Source organism: Callionymus lyra, chromosome 3, assembly GCF_982586985.1.
Source record: "Callionymus lyra chromosome 3, fCalLyr1.hap1.1, whole genome shotgun sequence".
Classification (NCBI taxonomy): domain Eukaryota; kingdom Metazoa; phylum Chordata; class Actinopteri; order Syngnathiformes; family Callionymidae; genus Callionymus; species Callionymus lyra.
Window position 1 is genome coordinate 9,450,807 of NC_141820.1, and position 22,360 is coordinate 9,473,166.

At 36.6% G+C, this 22,360-nt stretch overlaps 1 protein-coding gene across 1 annotated transcript in view; it reads right to left on the reverse strand.

The window, feature by feature from the left end:
* Positions 1 to 22,360, reverse strand: part of gabbr2 (gamma-aminobutyric acid (GABA) B receptor, 2) — a 247,522-nt gene that overhangs the window by 160,437 nt on the left and 64,725 nt on the right. The window contains exon 2 of the mRNA XM_087786379.1: positions 12,407 to 12,544. Within this exon, the coding sequence (XP_087642505.1) occupies positions 12,407 to 12,544 (138 nt within the window). The remainder of the gene's footprint in view (positions 1 to 12,406; positions 12,545 to 22,360) is intronic.

The following is a 22,360-nucleotide window of genomic DNA, read 5'->3' on the forward strand; positions in this document are numbered from 1 at the left end:
ACATGAGTATTGTGTATGTTTCCTCAGGGAACTGAGCCAATAGGCAATTGACCCGAGAGGTCAAACTAGTCACTGGAAATGTTTTCTTATTCTGCCAACCTTTACTCCCTCTTTGTACGATGTCAGACCAACTCATTGAATCTTCTATAGCTGAGCCTCAACTTGGAATTAATAATATTTAATAATATTTAATAAAGTAAAACTCAAAGAACTGAGTCGTGGACGAATCTCAAAGGTCTCGGTCCAATTTAGCATGAGCAGATGACGACGGTAACTACAGACCGAAACAGACGAATCAAATTTACATTCAGGATGACCTCCTTGAAAAGGTCCTGCAATGCATGCTGGGACGCCTTGAATCAAGTGTTGATTCAACACTGTAGAAATTCAAGAGAAAGTGTGAAGTCTCCATGATAAATGTGATGCTAATGGTTTCTCTGTGTGAACCAAATATCAAACACAAAGACCTAAATGCATGAAAGTTCATTGTTGAAATCAGAAAATAAATGATGTTCTATTTACTACAACTGCCTAAAAGGTTTTGTTTAGAAAAAAAAAAAGTTATTTTCTCTTAAATAACATTTGAAAATGAGTAAAACTAAAGGTCTTCATTCCATATAAAAAATGCTTGAACACAAACAAAGCTTGAACGTTGGCAAAAAGGACACAAACATTAAGAACACTATCATCGGCATACAATCAAATATACATTGATGCAACTACACAAACTTGTTGTAACCAGTTCAGAACCTGTGGCTGATGTAGCGTTTTGTTATTTTCACGCACTACATGGTTGTTTTTTTGCAGATTATTACATTGTATTTTTACTTTTTTCTCTCTGAACATCGATAGTAATCCTGACATTTAACCGAGCGTCAAAAGGTAAATCTAAATCAGTAGCAGTGCTAACAATGCTAACACTAAATTGGACGCATTTTAAACATATTTTTAATTCTTCTCATGACTTCCAAAGTTGAAAGAACGAAAAGGATAAAAAGCTTTTGTGGTGTTTTTTGTAAAGAGAGAAGTCAAAAGAGTTGTCCAATCACAATACGTTGTGAAAGTAGCCGAGTTAACCTGAAGAAAAGCTTAGCGCCGCCGTATTCTGCTGCTCTGATAAAGCAAAGAGGATTGTGAGTGAGGCAGGAGAGGAGAATAGAAGAACCGGTTGAAATCAAACCATTGTGTTTGCCCGACACTTTGATGGAGTCTCGGAAGGATGTGACATTTATTTAAAGAGCCGTGGAGGGATTGAGGGGTTTTTTTTCACGCTGCTGCAGAGATACTCGCCACTTACTTGTGTCGCGTCGCTAGAGTACTGTTAGCTCGATGGATGTTTTAGTGATTTGCATTTACAGAAAACTGTGTTTTACTCAAGTATTTGTTCGCTCACAGTTTCATAGTGAATATGTTTCTATTTAGCCAGGTGGACAAGTTCAATAGAATATATATAGTTAGCTTCGATGTTTAAAACAAGTATTAATGCTTACTTTAAGTTAGAATAGATATTTTCTATGGATGTAATTTAAGACTCAAAACCAACATATATAGTGACAATAGTTGAACAACATTAGTGGTATTTGTTTACTTATACAAGCATCCTTATATTACATTTATTTATTTTTAAATTTAACTTTTTTATCATTATTATTTTTGTTCTTATTGTCATTATTAATCATTATTATAGTATCATAATTACTACTACACCTACTACTATTGCCATGATGAAGTGTTAGTGGTACTAATCAGAGTCAACCAGTTTAATTCAAGATACATTATGTCCCATAACGCACTGCAACAGAAATGTACTAATGTAACCTGAATGGATCGGAAAATACTAATGAGATCCAAATCTTAAAATCATATTTGTTTTCTTGATGAACAGTGAAGTGCATTAACAAACAACCTGGATCAACATGTAATATCCAGTATCTGTCAGTGTTTAATTTAACTTTAAACTTTGTTTTTCAAAATGAGTCCAAACTTAAGCTTTAAAAGCTGCTGGACTCTGGTGTTTCCTTTCTCTTTCAATCACTGCTGCCATTTCACCAGTTTTGTTGTTACTTCGACACGCAGGAAATTACCAATGTTGCCAACTAGTGGCCGGAGGTTTAATTGCAGTACACAAATGAATAAACGCTGTGAATATTTGAGTGTTAATTGTGAAATAAAGCATTGAATTATTGTCTTTTATACACACACTATTGCAATTTAAACCATAAAATAACTTTGAATTGAAATAAAATGTTACTTAAAAGGTAAAATATTTAAATTATTATTATTTATTATTATTTAAAAAATTGATACACTGCTATTAAATATCAGGGAAAAAAAAGTGGCAATATATTGTTTCTCACACCCATAGTTATCTAGTAATACGAGGCATTGCACGTTATTTTGGTGTTTCTGTTTCCGGCTTATTTCTTTGGTGCCGTCCAATCATTTTCCATCTCAGTGCATCCCTGTTTTTGACAAATTAAATCTATATTTAATCCTGTTTAACAGCACTGATCAAATCCATAAATACCCAACAAGCTATAGAACAATGGTGGGAAACTACATTTCCTCAGGGGTCAGATTTTATACCGTGGCTGTTGTGAGGGATCATCAAGCAAAAATAAAGAGAAAAGTATAAAGTAGAGAAATAAAATTGAGCTAAATATGTTATTATTTCGTTATATTTTAATATAATATGTTTTAATTTCACTAGAATCTTTTTGAGGGTCAACAAATACTTGCAAAAAACAGAGGAAAAAAGTCCTACTATTTTCTTATATTCAGAGACTAGAAATGATTCATAGAAATACATACAAAATAAGAATACAAGGATCTACATGGTCTTTGAACTCACGAGGGCCACATTCTAAGGGACACACTTTGCCCGGAGTTTCTACCAGATATATTACTTTGTCATCGGCAAAGCGGTTATTGGACATAAAAATTCACGTGGATCTACAGTGAGAATCCAGTGGCAGTAAATGTTTAAATGTCTATGGAGAGAGAGGAGGGATGTGGAGGCAGAAAGCACTCAAGAGTCTCTCTCTCTCTCTCTCTTTCCATCTCTTTGTCCTCGCCGTCTCTCTCCTGCTCTTTCTTCCCTCCGTCTCTCAGCGAAGTTGATGTTTCAGATATTAGTGAGCTGTGTCAGACAGTTAAACTGCCCTTTATCGATCCTCTAAGCTTCAGTCTTTCCAGGCGGCCGTTATGCTTTTAATGGCCTGTAATGGAGACGTGTGCTCTTTGAAGTCCGATGGCTCGCGGGTTTTCAACCTTGCCTTTTTGAACCGGATAATTATGCCGTGGAAAATACTTGCTTCCCAAACATATTTTCGGGGTCAGAAGTGTTGAGATACGTGGGATTTTGAAGCTTTATTTAATGCACGGAATGCACCTTTTCCAGTCCTTCGTTCAGTCTGTTCATATCAATAAACAACCTTTTTATAATTTACCACAATGACTAGCAATCTCTTGTCAGAATATTGGATAATTAAGACATTTTAAATACATTTAGCTATTAATGCAGTTTTTACCCGTCTTTAAAACTGACCCTGTGTTATTGAGATATTCATTTAAAATGTTAAAAATTGTATTATTACATTTTTGTTGTAGGTTTTTTTTTTCAATTCAATTGTATTATTATTTATATATTTATTATTATTATTTATTATATTATTATTATTTAGATTATTATATATTTAGGATAAATATTAATTCAATAAATTATATTTCTCAAGCTTGAATTTGTTCTTTTAAAATAATTGAATTAATAATTTGCATATACCAACAGACAATACTAAAAGATTACGAAGATACTTGAATGAATTTTCAACCAAGCATGTGACACGAAGACGATCACATGACGGTTAAATCAAGTAGCTCGTTGCTCTGTTGGTATTGTCTGGTGCAGGGGGCGCTAAAGGATTTGCCCGTAGGCCTGTTAAATATTTTTCATAATCTTATTAAGTATGATGCTGTGTTCTTGTTGCCTATTGGTGATTATTGGAGGATCAATAATTCTGTGTGTTCGAATCCATATCACTGTCAATCAATTAAGATGGAGTTAAAATCATTTGACCGTCCGATTGTGTGGTACCTGTATCTTATTGCCTCGCAAAGTGAAAAATATGGCTTTTTGGCAGCAGCTTGCTGGTTATCTGTGATAAGAAAAAAAATCACTTTGAATCTCAACTGATGTCAATAAACTTTGGATAGGTGGTAGACAATGCTCAGTGTAAGTATATGTCAATATGGTGTCCCCCTGGTCGAAGTTTATTCTCTTTTATATTTATTAAGTTTGTAGATAGATGGATAGATGGATAGACTTTACTAATTACTACTGGAGATCTCCTTCGGGAAATTGGGTTTTCAGTACAAAGCAGGTGATAGTTTCATAAAAACAAGAACGAACCCCAACACACCACAGCATAAAACAGGACAAAACAACCACAGACTGGTAGAACATGCACAGGAGTTTCCTGCAGATGTGAAATGAGGGTCTTCTTAGAAAGTACAGTCTGCTTTGGACCTTCTTATACACATGGTCTGTGTTGCAGGACCAGTCCAGTTTGCTGTCCAGCCACACACTGAAGTACTTATAGTTGTCAACTATCTCCACCTCGTCACCTCTGATGGAGATGGACGTGGCTTTTTGCTGGACCTCCCAAAGTCCAAGACCAGCTCCTTGGTCTTTGAGGTGTTCAGCTGCAAGTGGTTCCTCTCACTCCAGTCCACAAAGTCACGTATCGCACTCCTGTACTCGTCTGATGCATCCAACAGTGGCAGTGTCGTCAGCAACTTCTGGACGAGGCTCAGCTCGTTGTTGTAGCAGAAGTCTGAAGTGTAGATAATGAAGAGGAGAGGGGCCAGTACTGTCCCCTGAGGTGCTCCTGTACTGCACACAACATAGTCAGACTTAATGTCCTTCAGCCTGGCTCACTGTGGTCGATCAGTGAGGTAGTCCGAGATGTCTGAGTGACAGCATTTGTGAAACAGAATATTATTCATAATATGAGTGTTTTAGCAACACAATAAAAAAGAAATAGCATCAAAGAACCCAAATAAAACAAGAGAACCTGGACAAAAATATCCGTCTGCCTTGTCCACAGACCCGAACCGAACTTACTAACCGTCGTCTATCTCTTCAAAGAAGTCTGTGTCCCAGATATGAGATATCGAAGCCCCAAAAGAGGGAAATAGATGAGAAGCAGGAATTGGGACACATAAAAAGAAGAAAAAAAGAAAATAGCACGGCTCAGTAGTAGATTCAAAACACTTTAAAAAGCATTAACGGTCGATATCTTTTTATAGTTGTGTTCCTTCTGGCCTCCACGTTACGCAGCAGCTCGAGTGCCTCTAGCATATACGACCCGCAGTAACCTCTGGTTTGTTGAGAGCGCTTGAATCGGAAGAGTGGAATTTAGCATAAATGTATCCCGTCCTCCCGCGTGTCGGAGGAAGACGTGTCTTAATGAGAAATCATATTAGGGTCGGATGCACGGAATTTAAAACTGACATTATAAATCAACAAAAGAGCCATTATGGGTATAATTACAGATTGTTGCCAACCTCAGTGTTAAATCAATACAAGGGGGACGTGCTCGTGAGCTCTATAAAACAAGTGTTATTAACGATCTCATTACGTCAAAATGCCATACAACAAGAGCACCGAGGCAACAGGAGGGCGGAGGAGATGTACTTGCAAAGTGCTGCAGCTTGTACTTTAATAAAATCTCACACTAGAGGCGAGAATACATATAAAAAGTTCAAGACAATTCCAGTGAAACAAAGGCCGGGTTTCGCAGATTCTATAGTTCTTAAAGACGTAAGAAGGGTCAGGCTAAGAAGGAGTGCTAAGATATGGTTGTTTCCAAGACGCCTTCTTAACTGAATCCTTGAGATCAAGCCAAAGAAGCTTCCTAAGTTGCTTTTAGTGGATTTTGGCTTAAACTACCAAATATCACAGGGTTATTGAGGTTTTTTTTATGTGTAGTTGTTAGAAAGTAAACTTATTTTATTGTAGTGTGGTTTCTCGTTTAGTTATACAATTCCTACGCCCTTGAATGCATCATTGGCAAATTGTCAGTCCTGGAGACCTTGTCCCAGGTACTGAAGTTCTGAGGTTAACATCAAGACCATAGTCTCAGCCTCAGGGTCTCAGCCCGGGGAGGTCTTAAAAGGTGGGTTTTGAGCAAGCTCCCTGACCACAACCCACAGGAACAGTAGAGCTTCTGAGCCCCACCCTTATGACCAAGGATCTGTCTAGAAGAAACAGGATGTTTTCACAAACTTTTCTTGAGTCTCAGGCTTCCTACAGTCACATGCCACACTTTTACCGTCAAATTCTGAATTGAATTTCATAGATAGGGTAGATGACATAATATCATCCATCCATCCATCCATCCATCCATCCATCCATCCATCCATCCATCCATCCATCCATCCATCCATCCATCCATCTACCAATGTCCTTATGGGTACTTAAGAAGCCTTTTGGATTAGAGGTGAAACATCCGCCGAGAACTCTCCAGTTGCCTCTATTTGATACCCTATGATGATCAATGAGCCCCTTCTGTCTTCGTCATAAGGTCCGCTCATTGATTCAGAATGTTGAAATAATTAATTGACTGATCATCATTCTAGTCCAGTGATGGACCACCAAAATTAAGACATTTACATCATGCTAGTGAAAGGAGACCATCATCAAGTTGGGACTAGTCTGTACAAATACGTTGGTTATGAAGTGATGGAATGAGTTGAAAGTGATTTCACATCAACAAATAACGGTTTATTTGTTCATTCAACGGACGCACATCATTTTTTATCACCAATTTCCTGCCTGAACGATCCTACCAACATCTGCGCTGCATCGCGGATAAAATAGAATGTGTATCCTTTTTTAGCACCGCGGTTATGCAAGTTACATCAAACTACAAGTAGCTGGTATATAAATGTCGTGTGTAAATACATCCCGTGGTCTATAGGGACATTTTTATGGAATCATTTATTTTTTTTAAATGAAAGATAATTATCTCATATGTATTTAAAACAGCAGCAAAATAAATAAAAATGAACATCAACTCATAAACATCACACTTGAGAGGCTGAAATCCACAACAACAACTTTAATCCAAGCCTGCAGTGATCGGCAAAAGAAAAACTCATATTTGGGTCATTTTCCTTTTCCTCCATCGCTTCCTCAACTCTCTACTCCCACTGAGTTTACAACCACAGCAGAACGGAGAGGCCAGTTGTATCCTTGAAAGACAACAGTGATTTCCCAGCTGCTCTGTAAAGAAACAGTAATCTGGACTCTGAGTGGCCGGCTTTGAGTGCGAGAAACCACTTCCTGCTTCCTCTGTGTCTGGTCAAGACACTTTGAAACCCTATAAAAAAACAAAAAATAAACCTAATTGCTGTTGTAAAGTATCCCGTCATTTTCCCTACGGCCATTTCCTGAGTCATTAACTGAGTCCAGAAGAGAACCAGCTCAGAAATAAATCCATTGCATTTGTTCAAAATCCAAGTTTAAGGCTGTTTATATATACAGTATATATATTGTCTAGGTTGTCAGCCTAAATCTCTTATGACAGACGATCAGTATGGAGGGATTTGGATGTTTTTAAGTGTCTTTTTGGACAAAGATGAAGACAATTGAGCTCCAGTCGCTACATTAAAATGAACAAACATTTTTGTCTATAACTCTAAAAAGAACAGATTACTCTGAAAATAATCCCAACTCTTAGTCGACATAAGGGTGTAAATAAAATCACTTAGCTAATCATTGATAATTATCATAATAATGTTTTGTACTGTACATTTACTGCAGTTGTTTAATTTAGTCATGGTTGTTGTTGTCTTTTATTATGTAGAGCACTATGGGTTTTATATACATTAATATACATCATAATAATTTTATCATCATCATTATATCATTATTACTACTATCATCAATATTGCAGAATATAAAATAATAATACCTTCCAAACGAAATTATTTGATCTCAAACTTAACCTAATTTTTAATAATGTACGTTTGTAACTGACTTGCTTAAAAATATTGTTCTGCACAAATTTGAAATTACATTTTTGAACAAACCAGAGGAAAAAACAATAATAAGATTGTTTTGCGTGTCACTGTTCCTTTAAGAGTGACGCACACATAGAAAAAGGAAAGTAACTACTGTAACTATAACTAACTAACTATAATCCGTTTCTTTTTAGAGTTATAGACAAAAATGTTTGTTCATTTTAATGTAGCGACTGGAGCTCAGTTGTCTTCAACTTCATCTTCGTCCAAAAAGACACTTGAAAACATCCAAATACCTACTAACTAACTCTAAGATTGTTTGTAGCAGAAGCTTAAGGGCTAACATGCTCCACGGACAGGAAGTACTGTGGGTAAATATCACAAGCATTTCCTGTGTGGCGCTTGCGATATTTTTTTTTTTAGTACTTCCTGTCTGTGATGACGATGAAGACGAAGACAACTGAGCTCCAGTCGCTACATTAAAATGAACAAACATTTTTGTCTATAACTCTAAAACAGATTACTCTGAAAAAAAAGAAGTTTAACTTTGGGGTGAACTATCTCTTTAAGATTTCGACTCGTACGTCTGTTTGTTGGTTGGATTGTGTTCTTAAGAGCTGTAGAGAATGTTGGGTATTAAACAACGTTTCATGTATTTGTCTTTTGGATATGCCTTCAAGTCCCACAGCCCTTGGATTTTTGCAGAAGTGTCTCCACAATCATATTAAAATAAATCATATACCAATAATAATCTGGCTTCCTTTATGAGTCTTTTTGGAAGCATGTATGGTAGTTGTAAAATGTACCTCAACATATCTTGGCAGATATAAGCAAGAATCAGACTCAACCTATTTTTTTTTCTCGAAATCGTTGAAACTCTTAACATTTTCCGACCACAACTTAGATCTGGATGTATTTTTAAACGTCAAACTTTTCTCAAGTATGAAATATTCACCAGGATTCGAAGCGAGAACGAGCTGCAGTACGTCAGCACATGTTTTATTGAAGCATCATTGTTGCACTGCCAGAGAAAAAGAAAAGACGCTTCGGCGGCCGCTTGAGGAAGCAAATCACGTAATAATCGAAAGGAAATGGTTGCGAATGATGATAAATATATAGATATAGTTTAAAGATTACGGAAGAACTCACTTTTCTGCTATTATTTATTTTTTTATTTCTTCTTCCTTATCAACTCATTTCTTCATTCTTTATTAGAAAAAAGGGGAATAGGAATATGATACAATCTTGGATGATTTAATTGGTATTTATATTGGTAGTTTTTTATATTTGATGACTATCGTGTCAGAAACACAAGACTATTTCAACTCAGTTCTTCCCTTCTCTGATAACCCATCATCCGTCAATTTTATCTATATTCTCATTTATTAAGAACACATGGAAAAACCCTGGTGTGGTTCAGATAAACAACAACATGGCATTTCGACATTAAGTCTGCAGATGTTCTTTTAGTAGACGAGCGTAAAAAAAAAAAACATATCAGCACGAGTTCTTCTTTTCAATTAAATGTCTCTTAAAAGGCAGCACCTTTTACAGACAGATTATAAACTGCCAGTGCTGACGTTGCCGTTCCCTGCACGCCATCATCGCCTCCATCCTCTCCGTACCATCTGTCCGTTGTCCCTGGAAGCATTCTCCTCTTTAATTTGCTTGGCTGGTCATTTTAGGACATGTAAAGAATTGCTGCTTCGAGTATTGAAGGCGGGATCTGAGCAGCTCAGCAAAAGAGGTCGACAGAAGTGTAACACCTGGGAAGTCTAATGTAGATTAAGAGGCAGGAGAGGGAGTCGAACTCACAGCCTTCGAGCTCAAATAACTACAGGAAACTGACTGAAGGTACATTCCATGCATGCTTTAGAGAAAACAAAATGAATTTAAAAAAGAGCGTTAATTCATTTGAATTGAAAGACTCACACTAGCAAATGTTACAATAAACTTGAAAATGAAGAAAAAACGTTGCCTTTGGACAAATGAAGATCTGAGTCTGAAGAGACTTTGTTGAAAGACTGAGTGTCTCTGGAAGTCCACTAAACTTGAAGTGCACAGACTTCACCTCAGGGATCTGATGTATTCATACAACGTGATGGTGGAAACTGCCAGATCTGATTACATCAGGAAGCTGGTAGCAGAAGCTTGTCTACAAATATAAATTACTTACTTATTTACTTACTTACAATCCTGAGAAGCAAAACAGACGAAATAAAACAAAGAATTGTGTCGATGATGAAATTTAAAATGATGAATATTTTATTTATTAAATAATAAACACACGCAACATTTCCTAATCAATATTTTTGATAATATATAATAATATCATATTTTCAAGCATTGAATTATTATTTAGGAATAATGTGTTTTTACAAGAAAATAGAACCACTTTAGTTAAAGGAGTAAAAATGTGTAACTCTCTAACTACTAAAATGAAAAATCAAAAGAGTTTAAATGTCTTAAAAAACTTTAAGAATAGTCCAGATAAGTAAGAAAAATGATAAGTAAATGTTAAATGAGACTATGCCAAGATTAATGGTTTTTATGACCAAAAGAAAATCTATTAAATAAAAGTTGCCTCATCGTGAAATAGACATAAATGTCGACATTTTTCTTTGAATTAAAAAATATTAGAGTTTTTGTTGACTGAAACTAGAGTGGACTTAAAAAGAAAACATACGGATTTAACCGAAACTGATACAAATAAAAAAGACAAAAAAATAACACTAGTTTTCACATTTAATTTTAATTTATTTTTTCCTTAGTCTTTGTCTTGTCAACGTACTATGTTGTGTTGTGGCAGATCCCTGTTTGTGTTCAAGGATGTGTGTAGCCGTGTGACATCCACAATTTAAGTAAGTAAGTAAGTAAGTAAGTAATATTTATTTATATAGCGCTTTTCGAGACCAGGGTCACAAAGCGCTTAAACAATCAAAACAATACTCAAAAAAGTACATACTTTAAAGATCAAGATAATACTGAGAACAACACAGGAGTTCGAGAAATTCAAGGAAAAGCCTGAACAAATAGAAACGTCTTAACAACAGTAAATCATCAGGAGAACCCTTAGAACTGGGTTCTACACATTTAAAATACAATAAACACATTAATAAAACATCAGTGGATGAAGAGATAATGAGTCTAAATGGCATTAGAGAAGGTGACCAATGTCTACAGTGCAAAATAATGTAGGTATTGATAGAGGACATTCAATAAGTAAGATACTAAACTAAGATGATAAACCATGAGGTAAAAATGACCCACTTTAGTTTGACACACCAAAGTCATCCATTAAATCTGTGAAACATTTGAACAAAAACTCAAACGTTGAATAAAGAACATGATCTTTGATCTTTCATTATTGCTTCAGCAGAAACATTAGGTAAACAAACACACAGTCATTCTCTCCTTCCTTCTGATGGCAAATCACCTCATTCATGAGTAACCCGTGACGAAAGAGTCGGTCAAAAAAAAACCCACATGAAAGGCGTGAGATTTCACGGCGTAATCGCGAGCGGCAAAATAAATGTCACAAAACGTGACATTCGGTTTCAAATGCAGCCACTTAAAAAATGAATTATCCTCGTCTCCGGACGAACCCTTGTGTCTTATCTGCACTCGGTGACCTTCGTCAGCTTCAAAACAAACACCAGGATTTCGTCAAGAGACAACAAATTGGGAAAAGGCTCCACCTTGAAAGGACCTGTTGTGTAAACAAAGTGGACGCGATTACAGGCTGGCTGGAGGAGTGAAGCTATTATTACATCATAATGACCCTCGTAACCTCTCATTTGCCCAGAATTCAGAGCAGCTTTATAAAATAATAAGTTCAAAACAAGGTCATGATGAGGGACTTACTGCATCTTGGAGAGGAAGATTTGAAACATGCGAGTGATTTAGGAGAGTTTTGACATTAGCTGCCCTTTAAGAAAATGAAGGTCAGTCAGTCCAGAAAATTGCAAAAAACTTTGAACGAGCCCAGAAGGTTTGTCCAGACTTTTGGCCTGTACTGTATCTTTTCCAAATGTTTAATATTCAACAATATTTACTCAGATGCTGGTCCCAGATTATGTGGGCGTGATTGGCAACAATAATCTAGTATTTTATGTATTTATTTACTCTTTATTTGTGAAGAGATGAAATAACAATTGATTAAGATGGATACTTTTCTTATTTTACTTCTTTGGTTGAAGCTCTCTCTGGAGTTTATTGAAGTATTTAAAACAGTACTAAAGATTGTCTAAATGTATTGTGTAACTCAGCTACAAAAAGAAACCATACATTAGCAATGGGGTGAAGGATTGTGACCCCAGTGTTCCGATGCCAACCCTAATATTTCCACGCTTCAGAAAAAAAGCACCAGAACCGGTCCTACCTGCACCAGGTTCCAGCCCTCCAGGGACTCGGCGATGATGGACGTCACGGATGGACACACGCCGCCGAAGATCATCAGGTGTTTGGGTCCGTAGCAAATGGCGTCGAAGAAGGCTCGGAGGCCCTTGGCGTTGTCGCACTGTAGAAGGTGGAGGAGAGAAGAATCTCGTTAAAAATCGTGACTTCCTGCGAGACATTTAAAGTTGGACGAGAAAGTACATGAAAGGACAGTTGAAGCTAAAGATAGTCAGGACATCTATTTTGGTCATTTCACACATACAGACTTGTGTAAAGTTGGCTCAGTATTGAATCTGTCCTTCGAACAAACAATACAGTATTTATGGAAATGTATCCATAAACTCTTTCAAACAAGCTTTTACTCTTCATGTACGCCAATATTTTATTTGTTAAAAGTAGAAGAATCCCACGTTAGGAGTGTCAAAATCATTCACACAAGAGAGGATATACTTATTTACGCTTGAGTTTGTACACCTAGTAAAATGTATATATAAGAAAACCGTGACATGAAGTATGACTTTTTGTTAATTCCTTTCCTGATGGATTTTTTGTTACTGGTATCTGGCAGTCCACCTTGAGTTTGACACATTTGTTTTAGATTAAGCAGCTGAAAACAAAGAAATACAAGTATAACATGATTCAAATATAGCAGTTAAAGTAAAAAGTGTCGCCCTAGTAGATCTTACATGTTATTAACATGAGAATATAGAGTACTAGCTGAAAATACCTGGTTCACCTTGACCCAGAGATAACACAAGGGATACCACAAACACATTTGTTTTCATGCCTTCGGGTCACCTTGACCCAGAGACAAGAGACAAAGTTCTGTAGGACATCTGTAACACTCATGATAGAACCATAATACATATCTGTGAAGTGCTGATGAAGTGTGTAATACTTTGAATACTTTTTTTCTTTCAAGAAAAAAGTCTAAAAGATCTAAAAAAAAATCTGAGCCACGTTTTCCAACAATGCCTTTAGAACAAAGCTTTCCAGAAGGAAAAATAACAGAAGGAATACGTATGAAATATAGAAATATAGAAATCCTATGGAAAGCTTTGAAAAAAATTGTTGTAAATTGTGACTAATTTCTTAGTTTGGTAGAATTCATTTACATTTTTTTGGCTCACAACAGAGAATCCACAGACACAAGACATGAAGATAGATCGTCCTTCTCTTGATGGTCCACCATTATGATCAATGGATGAACTTATCATGTATTGACAGCTACTACCATTTTATATATTCAGACACAAATCATTCAGGACTCATTTTACCAAAGTTACAAGGGTTTCTCGGTTTCCTTCTCTCATCCGGGGTCTTCAGCGAGGTTCCCAGACTTTCCCTTTTCTCAGCTACATCATCAAAATTTCTCTGGGGAACATCAAGACATTCCCAGACCAGATGAGAGACAAAGTCTCTCCGGCGTGTCCTGGGTCTCCTACCGTTCAGACATACCTCATACCATATCCAATAGGACGTCAAAGCCAAAAAATAAAATAATAAATAGTCTGAGAAAGTCAGACAGGTTCAATCACATACAGAGAAAAGAAAAACGCTAATCTTTGTTAGCTTTTTCTTAACACCATCTTTTCTGAGTTTTTCTTGTGTTATTTTCTCGTGTTCCTGTCTCTCATGGGGTTATAAATAACTTAAGCTAGAGTATAAAGATGCTACCAAATCAGCTCTACCTTTAAAGAGCAAAAGGGGACATTTGATGAGAAGGTTCTGTATTAAACTCTCCTTGCAAGTAAAATTGTTAAGACTTCAAATACATTTAAAAAGGACGTCAAAGCCACCTCATCGGTTCTACTCCGAGCTTCTCCCAGAGGTCCTTGCTACTCACTCTATTCCTAAGGGAGAGTCAAAACACGCTGCGGAGAAAAAACTAATTTGTTTTTTTCAGTCACTACCAACCGCTCGTGACTATGAATGCGGAACTGAAAGTCAATATCAGACTTTTTCGAATCAAATTTCCCATCAAATCTCTACCATCGTGGAGGACAAAGACTCCCATGATTGACTTTAACAAGGACAAAATAATGCATCTTTTGCATGTGAAGTTGATTTTCTTTGGTCGACCAGTGAAGCATGAATTCAATCAACAGATAAAAGGATCTCAATCATTTCTCTTTGGTCCTGAAAGCAACATATAAATAATAATAATAATAATAATACAGTGTCCTCCAGCCTTCAGCCTCCATTTCAAAGAACAACCAGATCATGTACATGAATGGAGCTGAACGACAGAGCAGAGGAGAGAGAGAGAGAGAGAGAGAGAGAGAGAGAGAGAGAGAGAGAGAGAGAGAGAGAGAGAGAGAGAGAGAGAGAAAACAAGTGGAGGTTGGTATTGATTGCTACGTGATCAGGCGAACTGGTTTTCGCTTCTTCACTCTATTTCCAAGCAGTGTCTGCAGCTGACGTGTGTGTGTTTGTGTGTTTGTGTGTGTGTGTGTGTGTGTGTGTGTTTGTGTGTGTTCAGATCCTCCACGCACACTTCATTTCATCCAGAGAGTCATTTGACCTTGTTAACCATCGGGCAGAAACCGAACCAGATTCCCTGCAGAACAACAGTGAAGTGATCTGGTCCAAGCGTCTACTGGAGATGTTTCTATGGAAGTGTATCAGAAAATATATTGTATGATGAAATTAACCTTTTAATTTTTTTTTATTCACTATTATTTTTATTTTTTTATTATAAGAATGTTGCTTTTAAGTTCTTTTTTTTAATTATTTAATTAAAAAAATGCATATTGGAAGGTTACATTAAAGGATACATTAAAGGTTTAAAATAAAATAAATAAATGATTTAATTATGTCATTTTACTTGCTTGTTTGTTGTTTTTTTTTTACAATTTTTCATACCGAATATTATATCATATTGTATTTTCAAAAAATCATATATGCCACCAGACAGAGTCACATGATCGTCTGCGCATCGCGTGATTGGCTTAAAATAAGTATATATAAGTAAAGTAAGTATAACAGTTTTATGCTGAATTCAAAAGACGATTTACAAAAGATTAATTCAAAAAATGTATATTTCATTCATTTGAATGAGAATACAATAATTAATTTGTAAAAAAAAATAATTGTACAATGAATTAACTTTTTGAAAATTGAACCGTTAAAAAATACAAAATACAAAATACAGTAAATACATATATTGTATTTTTTTAATTAATTGTTCCATTAAAACAAATGTAACCTTTGAAAATACACAACATTTAATTCAAGCATCAACAAGGAATAATTAAACTGTAAGCAAAATGTTACACATGTCATCTCAGGGTCAAAGTGACCCAAAGACCTTTGTTGTATCCCTTGTGTTGTCTCTGGGTCCTAAAGGAACGACCTCCACCACTGCATATGTATTTATGGAAGGTCATTGATCTTCACCCAGAGACAACACAAGGGATACTGAAAAAAAAACTTTGCTCTCGGGCCTTCGGGGTAACCTTGACTCTAAGAAAAGACAAGGGATACCACATACACGTTTGTTTTCGGGCCTTTGGGTCACCCTGACCCTAAGAAAACACAAAGGATACCACATACCCTTTTGTTTCCAGGCCTGAGACAACACGATAGGGACAATATGTTGAATTCAACCATTCAATATTGTGATTTACTTCCAAAAGTGTCAAACAAAAACTGTACGAGGAGAGAATCTTTCCAACCGAAAGGCTCGGCCGTCAGCGCGTGATGCGTGTTGGTTCACGCTGGCAGCAGACGTCGACTTCCCCGACGCGCCGCGTCCAGAATAGATTGCGGATATGCCTCAGGTAAAATGAGAGGAAGGAGATGTGATTAGACACAGTGGGGATTCCTAATCCTGGACACACAGCAGACTAGAACAGCAGGCCATTAGCAAAGCTCCCTCCTTTGCATACCGTTATTATTCCGGGGCTCTCCGTCAGTAGGAAGGTGGGCCGGGAAGATTGTGTCGTTTTTTTTTTGTGACACCGAATCGTCTGTGGTGACAAAGTAGGAATTATGTGGATTAAAAAAAATTCATCGTAGGTGTCAAAACCTTCTTTTGTTCTTCTTAATAATTGCTATTGAACTCCACCGAAAGTCTATTTATATCATGATTAAAAAACGTTTTATTACATTATTTATTTCCTTCAAACTGTGAAATGGAATTGGTAAATCTGAGCTGTGATTAAAAACAGAACAATCATTCATTTAAAAAAAAAAGTTTTTTTTAACAGCGCTGAGTCACGCAGTTGTTTTCTTTTTAATGGTTTTCTTCACTTAACCGACGTGAGGCAGTGAACGCAATATTCGTGTCGCTCTCGTGATGTACGACCGTCGTAAGCAGATTCTACTGAGAGAGGAAACCATGTTGGAGAATCTTGTAAAGATGATGTTGCAATCGGGTTTAAAAGAATCCATCTTGTGCAAAAAATATAGTTTTCTACTTTGTCTTTGCCGTGAATTCAATTGAAGTAACACCTTCACACCTGCTGTGGAAACCTGAGCCAGAATTTACTCCACATCCATGATATCCACGTCTCAACTATGCAAACTAGTTCACTAGTGGGTTGCGACATGTAAACTAGTCAAACTGAGTCAAGTCTATTGAACTGGCATGCAGTTTCCAGTTACTACTTTACTAGTTAAGGCTAAAAAAACATACTTGTGGATCAGGAAAGTTCAAAATGCCTACAACTAAAACTAGTTTAATTCGTCAAGTGAGTTAACTAGCAACCCCTTTTTTAGCTGAACTAGTCAACTAGAAATCAACTGACGGTCGACATTTTTACGGGAGTGTTCCGACTTAACTAGTCAAAGTGAGGTCCAAAATTTAACCTAGTTAACGAGTTAAATTTTAAAATTTTATCTTGCCCTTTAAAGTATATACTTTATTGAATATTGTTTTGATTGTTTAAGCGCTTTGTGACCCTGGTCTAGAAAAGCGCTATACAAATAAAAATGACTTACTTACTTACTTAAAGCTTCTCTGTCCTAACTGGTTAACTAGCTTGCATGATATATTGTGAATGTTGAAAATACATTTCTTACTAGTTCACTAGTAAACGCATAGGGTTGAACTTGTTTACTATTGAGTAGGGCTGTGTATTGGATGAATATAATGTAGTAATAATATAGTATAAAGTGATCCGCTCTCATTAAAGATGGATTGATTTCCACCATCCATTGACTAGTTAGCGTTAACTACTTGAATTGTTTTACCACTTTCTCTCAAAGTAAGAATCTGTGTACATTAAGCTGTTAAGAAAGACCAGGTTAAGATGAAAATATTTCCTCTCAGAGTCACAAACTGCTTTGCATAAGAACTCTATAGGAGACACTGCAGTAAAAATACAGTACAAAACATCATCAATGCTTAGAATGATATTCAAAATTGAAACTTTCTACTCACCCTCATGTCAACACAGGGTTGGGATTATTTTCGGACTAGTCGACATGAGAGGGCGAGTAGAAAAGTTAGAACTTTTTACCGTTTGTTTATAGTGTATATAGTAATAGCGTAAAGCCGAACAAAGTTAGTGATCCTTATATTGCATCATATTTTAGTTTTGAAGTCAAAACAGTTTTTACGGCTCCCAGTGTTTCCTTAACTGTATTAAATGGCTCTTTGAGTGCAAAACGTTCCCTAAATCCCTTTATCTACATCATATACAATCCAGTGCAGAAGACAAAAACAAATCTTAGTGTTGACAGACTTTGTGTGTATTATTCAGTGTTTTATCTCTTACGATCTGTCTCCAGATCGATGGTAAGTAAGTAAGTAAGTATTTTTTTATTTATAGAGAGCTTTTCCAGACCAGGGTCACAAAGCGCTTAAAAAATCAAAACAATATTCAATAAAATATATACTTTAAAGGTCAAGATAAAACTGAGAACAACACAGGAGTTCCAGAAAATCAAGGACAAGCCTGAACAAATAAAAGTGTCTTCAGATGTTTCTTGAAGGAGTCAGTAGATCATCAAACACAGATGTTTCTTGAAGGAGTCAGTAGATCATCAAACACAGATGTTTCTTGAAGGAGTCAGTAGATCATCAAACACAGAGATGGTTCCAAAGCTTAGGAGCAACAGTCTGGAAGGATTTCTCTCCTCTGGTCCTGAACCGTGTTCAGGAACCATCAGTAGATTCTGATCCACAGACCTCAGAGCCCGAGCTGGGGTGTAAGTCTGGATCAGATCACTGATGGAAGGTCTGACCATGAATAGATCTGAAAGTAAGAACCAGAATTTTAAAATGGATCCTGAAAGAAACTAGAAGCCAGTGAAGAGTTTTAAGGATCGGAGAAATGTGAGTTCTTCTACTGCTCAGAATTCTCGCTGCAGAGTTTTGTATGAACTGCAGGCGAGACACATCCTTCTTGTTTAGACAGGAAAACAAACTTTAGCTCTAGAATTAAAGGAATGAAGTTGTAACCGATGCATCCGAGGAGCCAATCTCTTTAGTTAGCGGCTGAAAGTGGACAAAAATAGTGAAAAAATGTTCTTAATCGAGAATCACTGATGTGAAGCTGCAGATTAAACCAACAAATATTAACCTGAAAATGCACTTTTACTACATTTTAGGACAATTTGTTCTGGTTTTAAATGTGTTGGAGTTTATTATTTTATCACAGGGAAACATCAGATCTAGAGAAAAAAGTTATTCAGTTCCTCTATCAAAAGTTGCCTCACACCTAGAAGACTCAAAAAGTTTTTCGTTAAATTAAGTGACAGGTTTTTTTTTATTCAAGGCACAATGAAAGCGAACCAAGAATAAAATGTCCTGCCGTGTATTACGCATACTTCTGGGCACACGTGCGCTTCCATCTGTTCAACTCCATAACAGGCCCGACCAGTTTGTTGTCATGCCAACAGGCTAAATGAAAGAGCAGCGATGCAGGCTGGGAGTCGATATATTTAGCCTCGCGTCCGATGAAGACATTGATCATTTGTGTTCTCGCGATGGAGGGGAAAGTTAAAGACGAACGCTGGAGACGAGTTAAAAGGAAGGAGGGAGGAGGTGGAGGAGGAGAGGAGATGGAGGGATGTATAATCGCGATGGTATAAGCCTGACATTAAGCAACCATAATAAGACGAGTCCAGCGGTATCATAAACGTGGCCTCCATTACAACCTCGCACAGAATAATTCATGACGGAGAGATTGATTCACCTGTTCGCTCACAACCAGCTTCAGAAGAACAGAGATTCCTTCACTGCTGCTTTTTTACTCTTTAAGGGTCGCTCTGTTTGGTTTATGGAGTGTCATGGTTTATGTTTTGTTCTCTGGTCTTTAACTTGTGTGTGTTTTCTGTGTTTGTTTGTTTGTGTGTGTGTTTGTGTTTGTTTGTCTGTGTTTGTTCGTGTGTGTTTTTCTGTCTTCGTCTTTGTTTGTCTATGTTTTTTTGTGTGATTGTATGTATTTGTTTGTGTGTGTTTATTTGTGTTTGTTAGTGTGTTTGTCTGTGTTTGCTTGAGTGTGTTTATTTGTCTGTGTTTGTTTGTTTGTGTGAGTGTTTGCTTGTGTGTGTTTATTTGTCTGTGTGTGTTTGTTTGTGTGAGTGTTTGCTTGTGTGTGTTTATTTGTCTGTGTTTGTTTGTTTGTTTGTGTGAGTGTTTGCTTGAGTGTGTTTATTTGTCTGTGTTTGTTTGTTTGTGTGAGTGTTTGCTTGTGTGTGTTTATTTGTCTGTGTTTGTTTGTTTGTGTGAGTATTTGCTTGAGTGTGTTTATTTGTCTGTGTGTGTTTGTTTGTGTGAGTGTTTGCTTGAGTGTGTTTATTTGTCTGTGTGTGTTTGTTTGTGTGAGTGTTTGCTTGTGTGTGTTTATTTGTCTGTGTTTGTTTGTTTGTGTGAGTGTTTGCTTGTGTGTGTTTATTTGTCTGTGTTTGTTTGTTTGTGTGAGTGTTTGCTTGAGTGTGTTTATTTGTCTGTGTTTGTTTGTTTGTGTGAGTGTTTGCTTGTGTGTGTTTATTTGTCTGTGTTTGTTTGTTTGTGTGAGTGTTTGCGTGTGTGTGTTTATTTGTCTGTGTGTGTTTGTTTGTGTGAGTGTTTGCTTGTGTGTGTTTATTTGTCTGTGTTTGTTTGTTTGTGTGAGTGTTTGCTTGTGTGTGTTTATTTGTCTGTGTTTGTTTGTTTGTGTGAGTATTTGCTTGAGTGTGTTTATTTGTCTGTGTGTGTTTGTTTGTGTGAGTGTTTGCTTGAGTGTGTTTATTTGTCTGTGTGTGTTTGTTTGTGTGAGTGTTTGCTTGTGTGTGTTTATTTGTCTGTGTTTGTTTGTTTGTGTGAGTGTTTGCTTGTGTGTGTTTATTTGTCTGTGTTTGTTTGTTTGTGTGAGTGTTTGCTTGAGTGTGTTTATTTGTCTGTGTTTGTTTGTTTGTGTGAGTGTTTGCTTGTGTGTGTTTATTTGTCTGTGTTTGTTTGTTTGTGTGAGTGTTTGCGTGTGTGTGTTTATTTGTCTGTGTGTGTTTGTTTGTGTGAGTGTTTGGTTGTGTTCAGTTGTTTTTGTTTGTTTGTCTGTGTTTGTTTGTTTGTGTGTGTTTTTCTATGTTTGTTTGTCTGTGCTTGCCTGTGTTTGTTTGTCTGTGTTTTTGTGTGTGTGTGTGTGTTTGTCTGTGTTTGCTTGTGGGTGTTTAATTGTCTGTGTGTGTTTGTTTGTGTTTGGTTGTGTGCGTTTGTTTGTCTGTTTTTGTGTGTATGTGTTTGTCTGTGTTTGTGTAAGTGTTTGTTTGTGTGTGTGTTGGTGGGTGTCTGCTTGTATGTAATTATTTTTCTGTGTTTCTGTGTATTTGTGTGAGCTTGTGTGTGTTTTAATGTGTTTATCTGTGTTTGTATGTTCTCTGGGTTTATTTGTGTTTGTTTGTGCGTGAGTGATCGGTTGTTTGTCTCTTCATGAGTGTGTGTCTATTTGTGTTGTGTCTGTGTGTACATACATGTACATGTGTGTCTGTATGCGTGTGTATTGATGTGAAAATAGGTTTTGATTCCGTTCATCTCCACATGTATGTTTTTATTTGTGTTAAAATTGTGTTTTTATAAACTGCGTTGCTATGTGCAAAACACAATAACATGTCTTGATGCTCCATAAAATCAAGAGTACGACCACAAAGAGAAGTATTTTTACAGCAGTTCGAAAATCCAATTCCTGTCATTTTGGGGGTTTATTTGTCCCAGTCGCACAGGGTTAGCGCTCACAGGAATCATGAAATAAGGTGTGTTAGAAAGAAATGATGGGTTCTACCGAAGATCAAGATGAAATTGGAAAGAAAACCATGTAAGAATATTAGATTCACGATGTACCAGCACACGCTCCCTCCATCATTTCCAACTTGTAAAAGGGTAATTTTAGGAGATTTCCCCCAAGTATTGAAAAAGCCTTTCTTTCCTGGATTGTTTGGCATTTGAAACGAGTGTGTTAGTGTGTTGCTGTTTAGAAGATATTAGTGAAGCGACAGCTTGCTAAAGGGTAGTTGATTCCAAAAGCCTTTTTCCTCATATTTCCTTGCACTGACCTTTTAGACAAAGCTTCTGGGATCCAGTGATATCGATTTCTCATTAAAGCGGCAATATCCTAGCGCTAGTGCGCTCCTGATAAATCACACTCAATTAGGCTGAATGTGATCTAGCAAGTGTCCGGGAACCAGCGGATCTGTCGCCGATCATTTTGAAAAATACATTCCAGCCTGAAAAAGGTCAAAGAATCACGTTCTTGAGCAGTTTATGGAAGTGTATGAGTGACATCAGAATATTGAATGGTTGAAACTTGTATAGCTTTTATTGAAATGTTGTGTTTTTAACCATTAAAGTACATTTTTGGATTCAATAATTCATTCAATGAAAAGTGGATATATATACAGTACACTTTGTGTTTGCTAGTCTGCGTTTGTTTGTGTTTTTTATGTGTGTTCAACTGTCTGTTTGTCTGTGTTTGTTTGTGTGTATTTGTCTGTGTTTGTTTGTGTGTGTTTG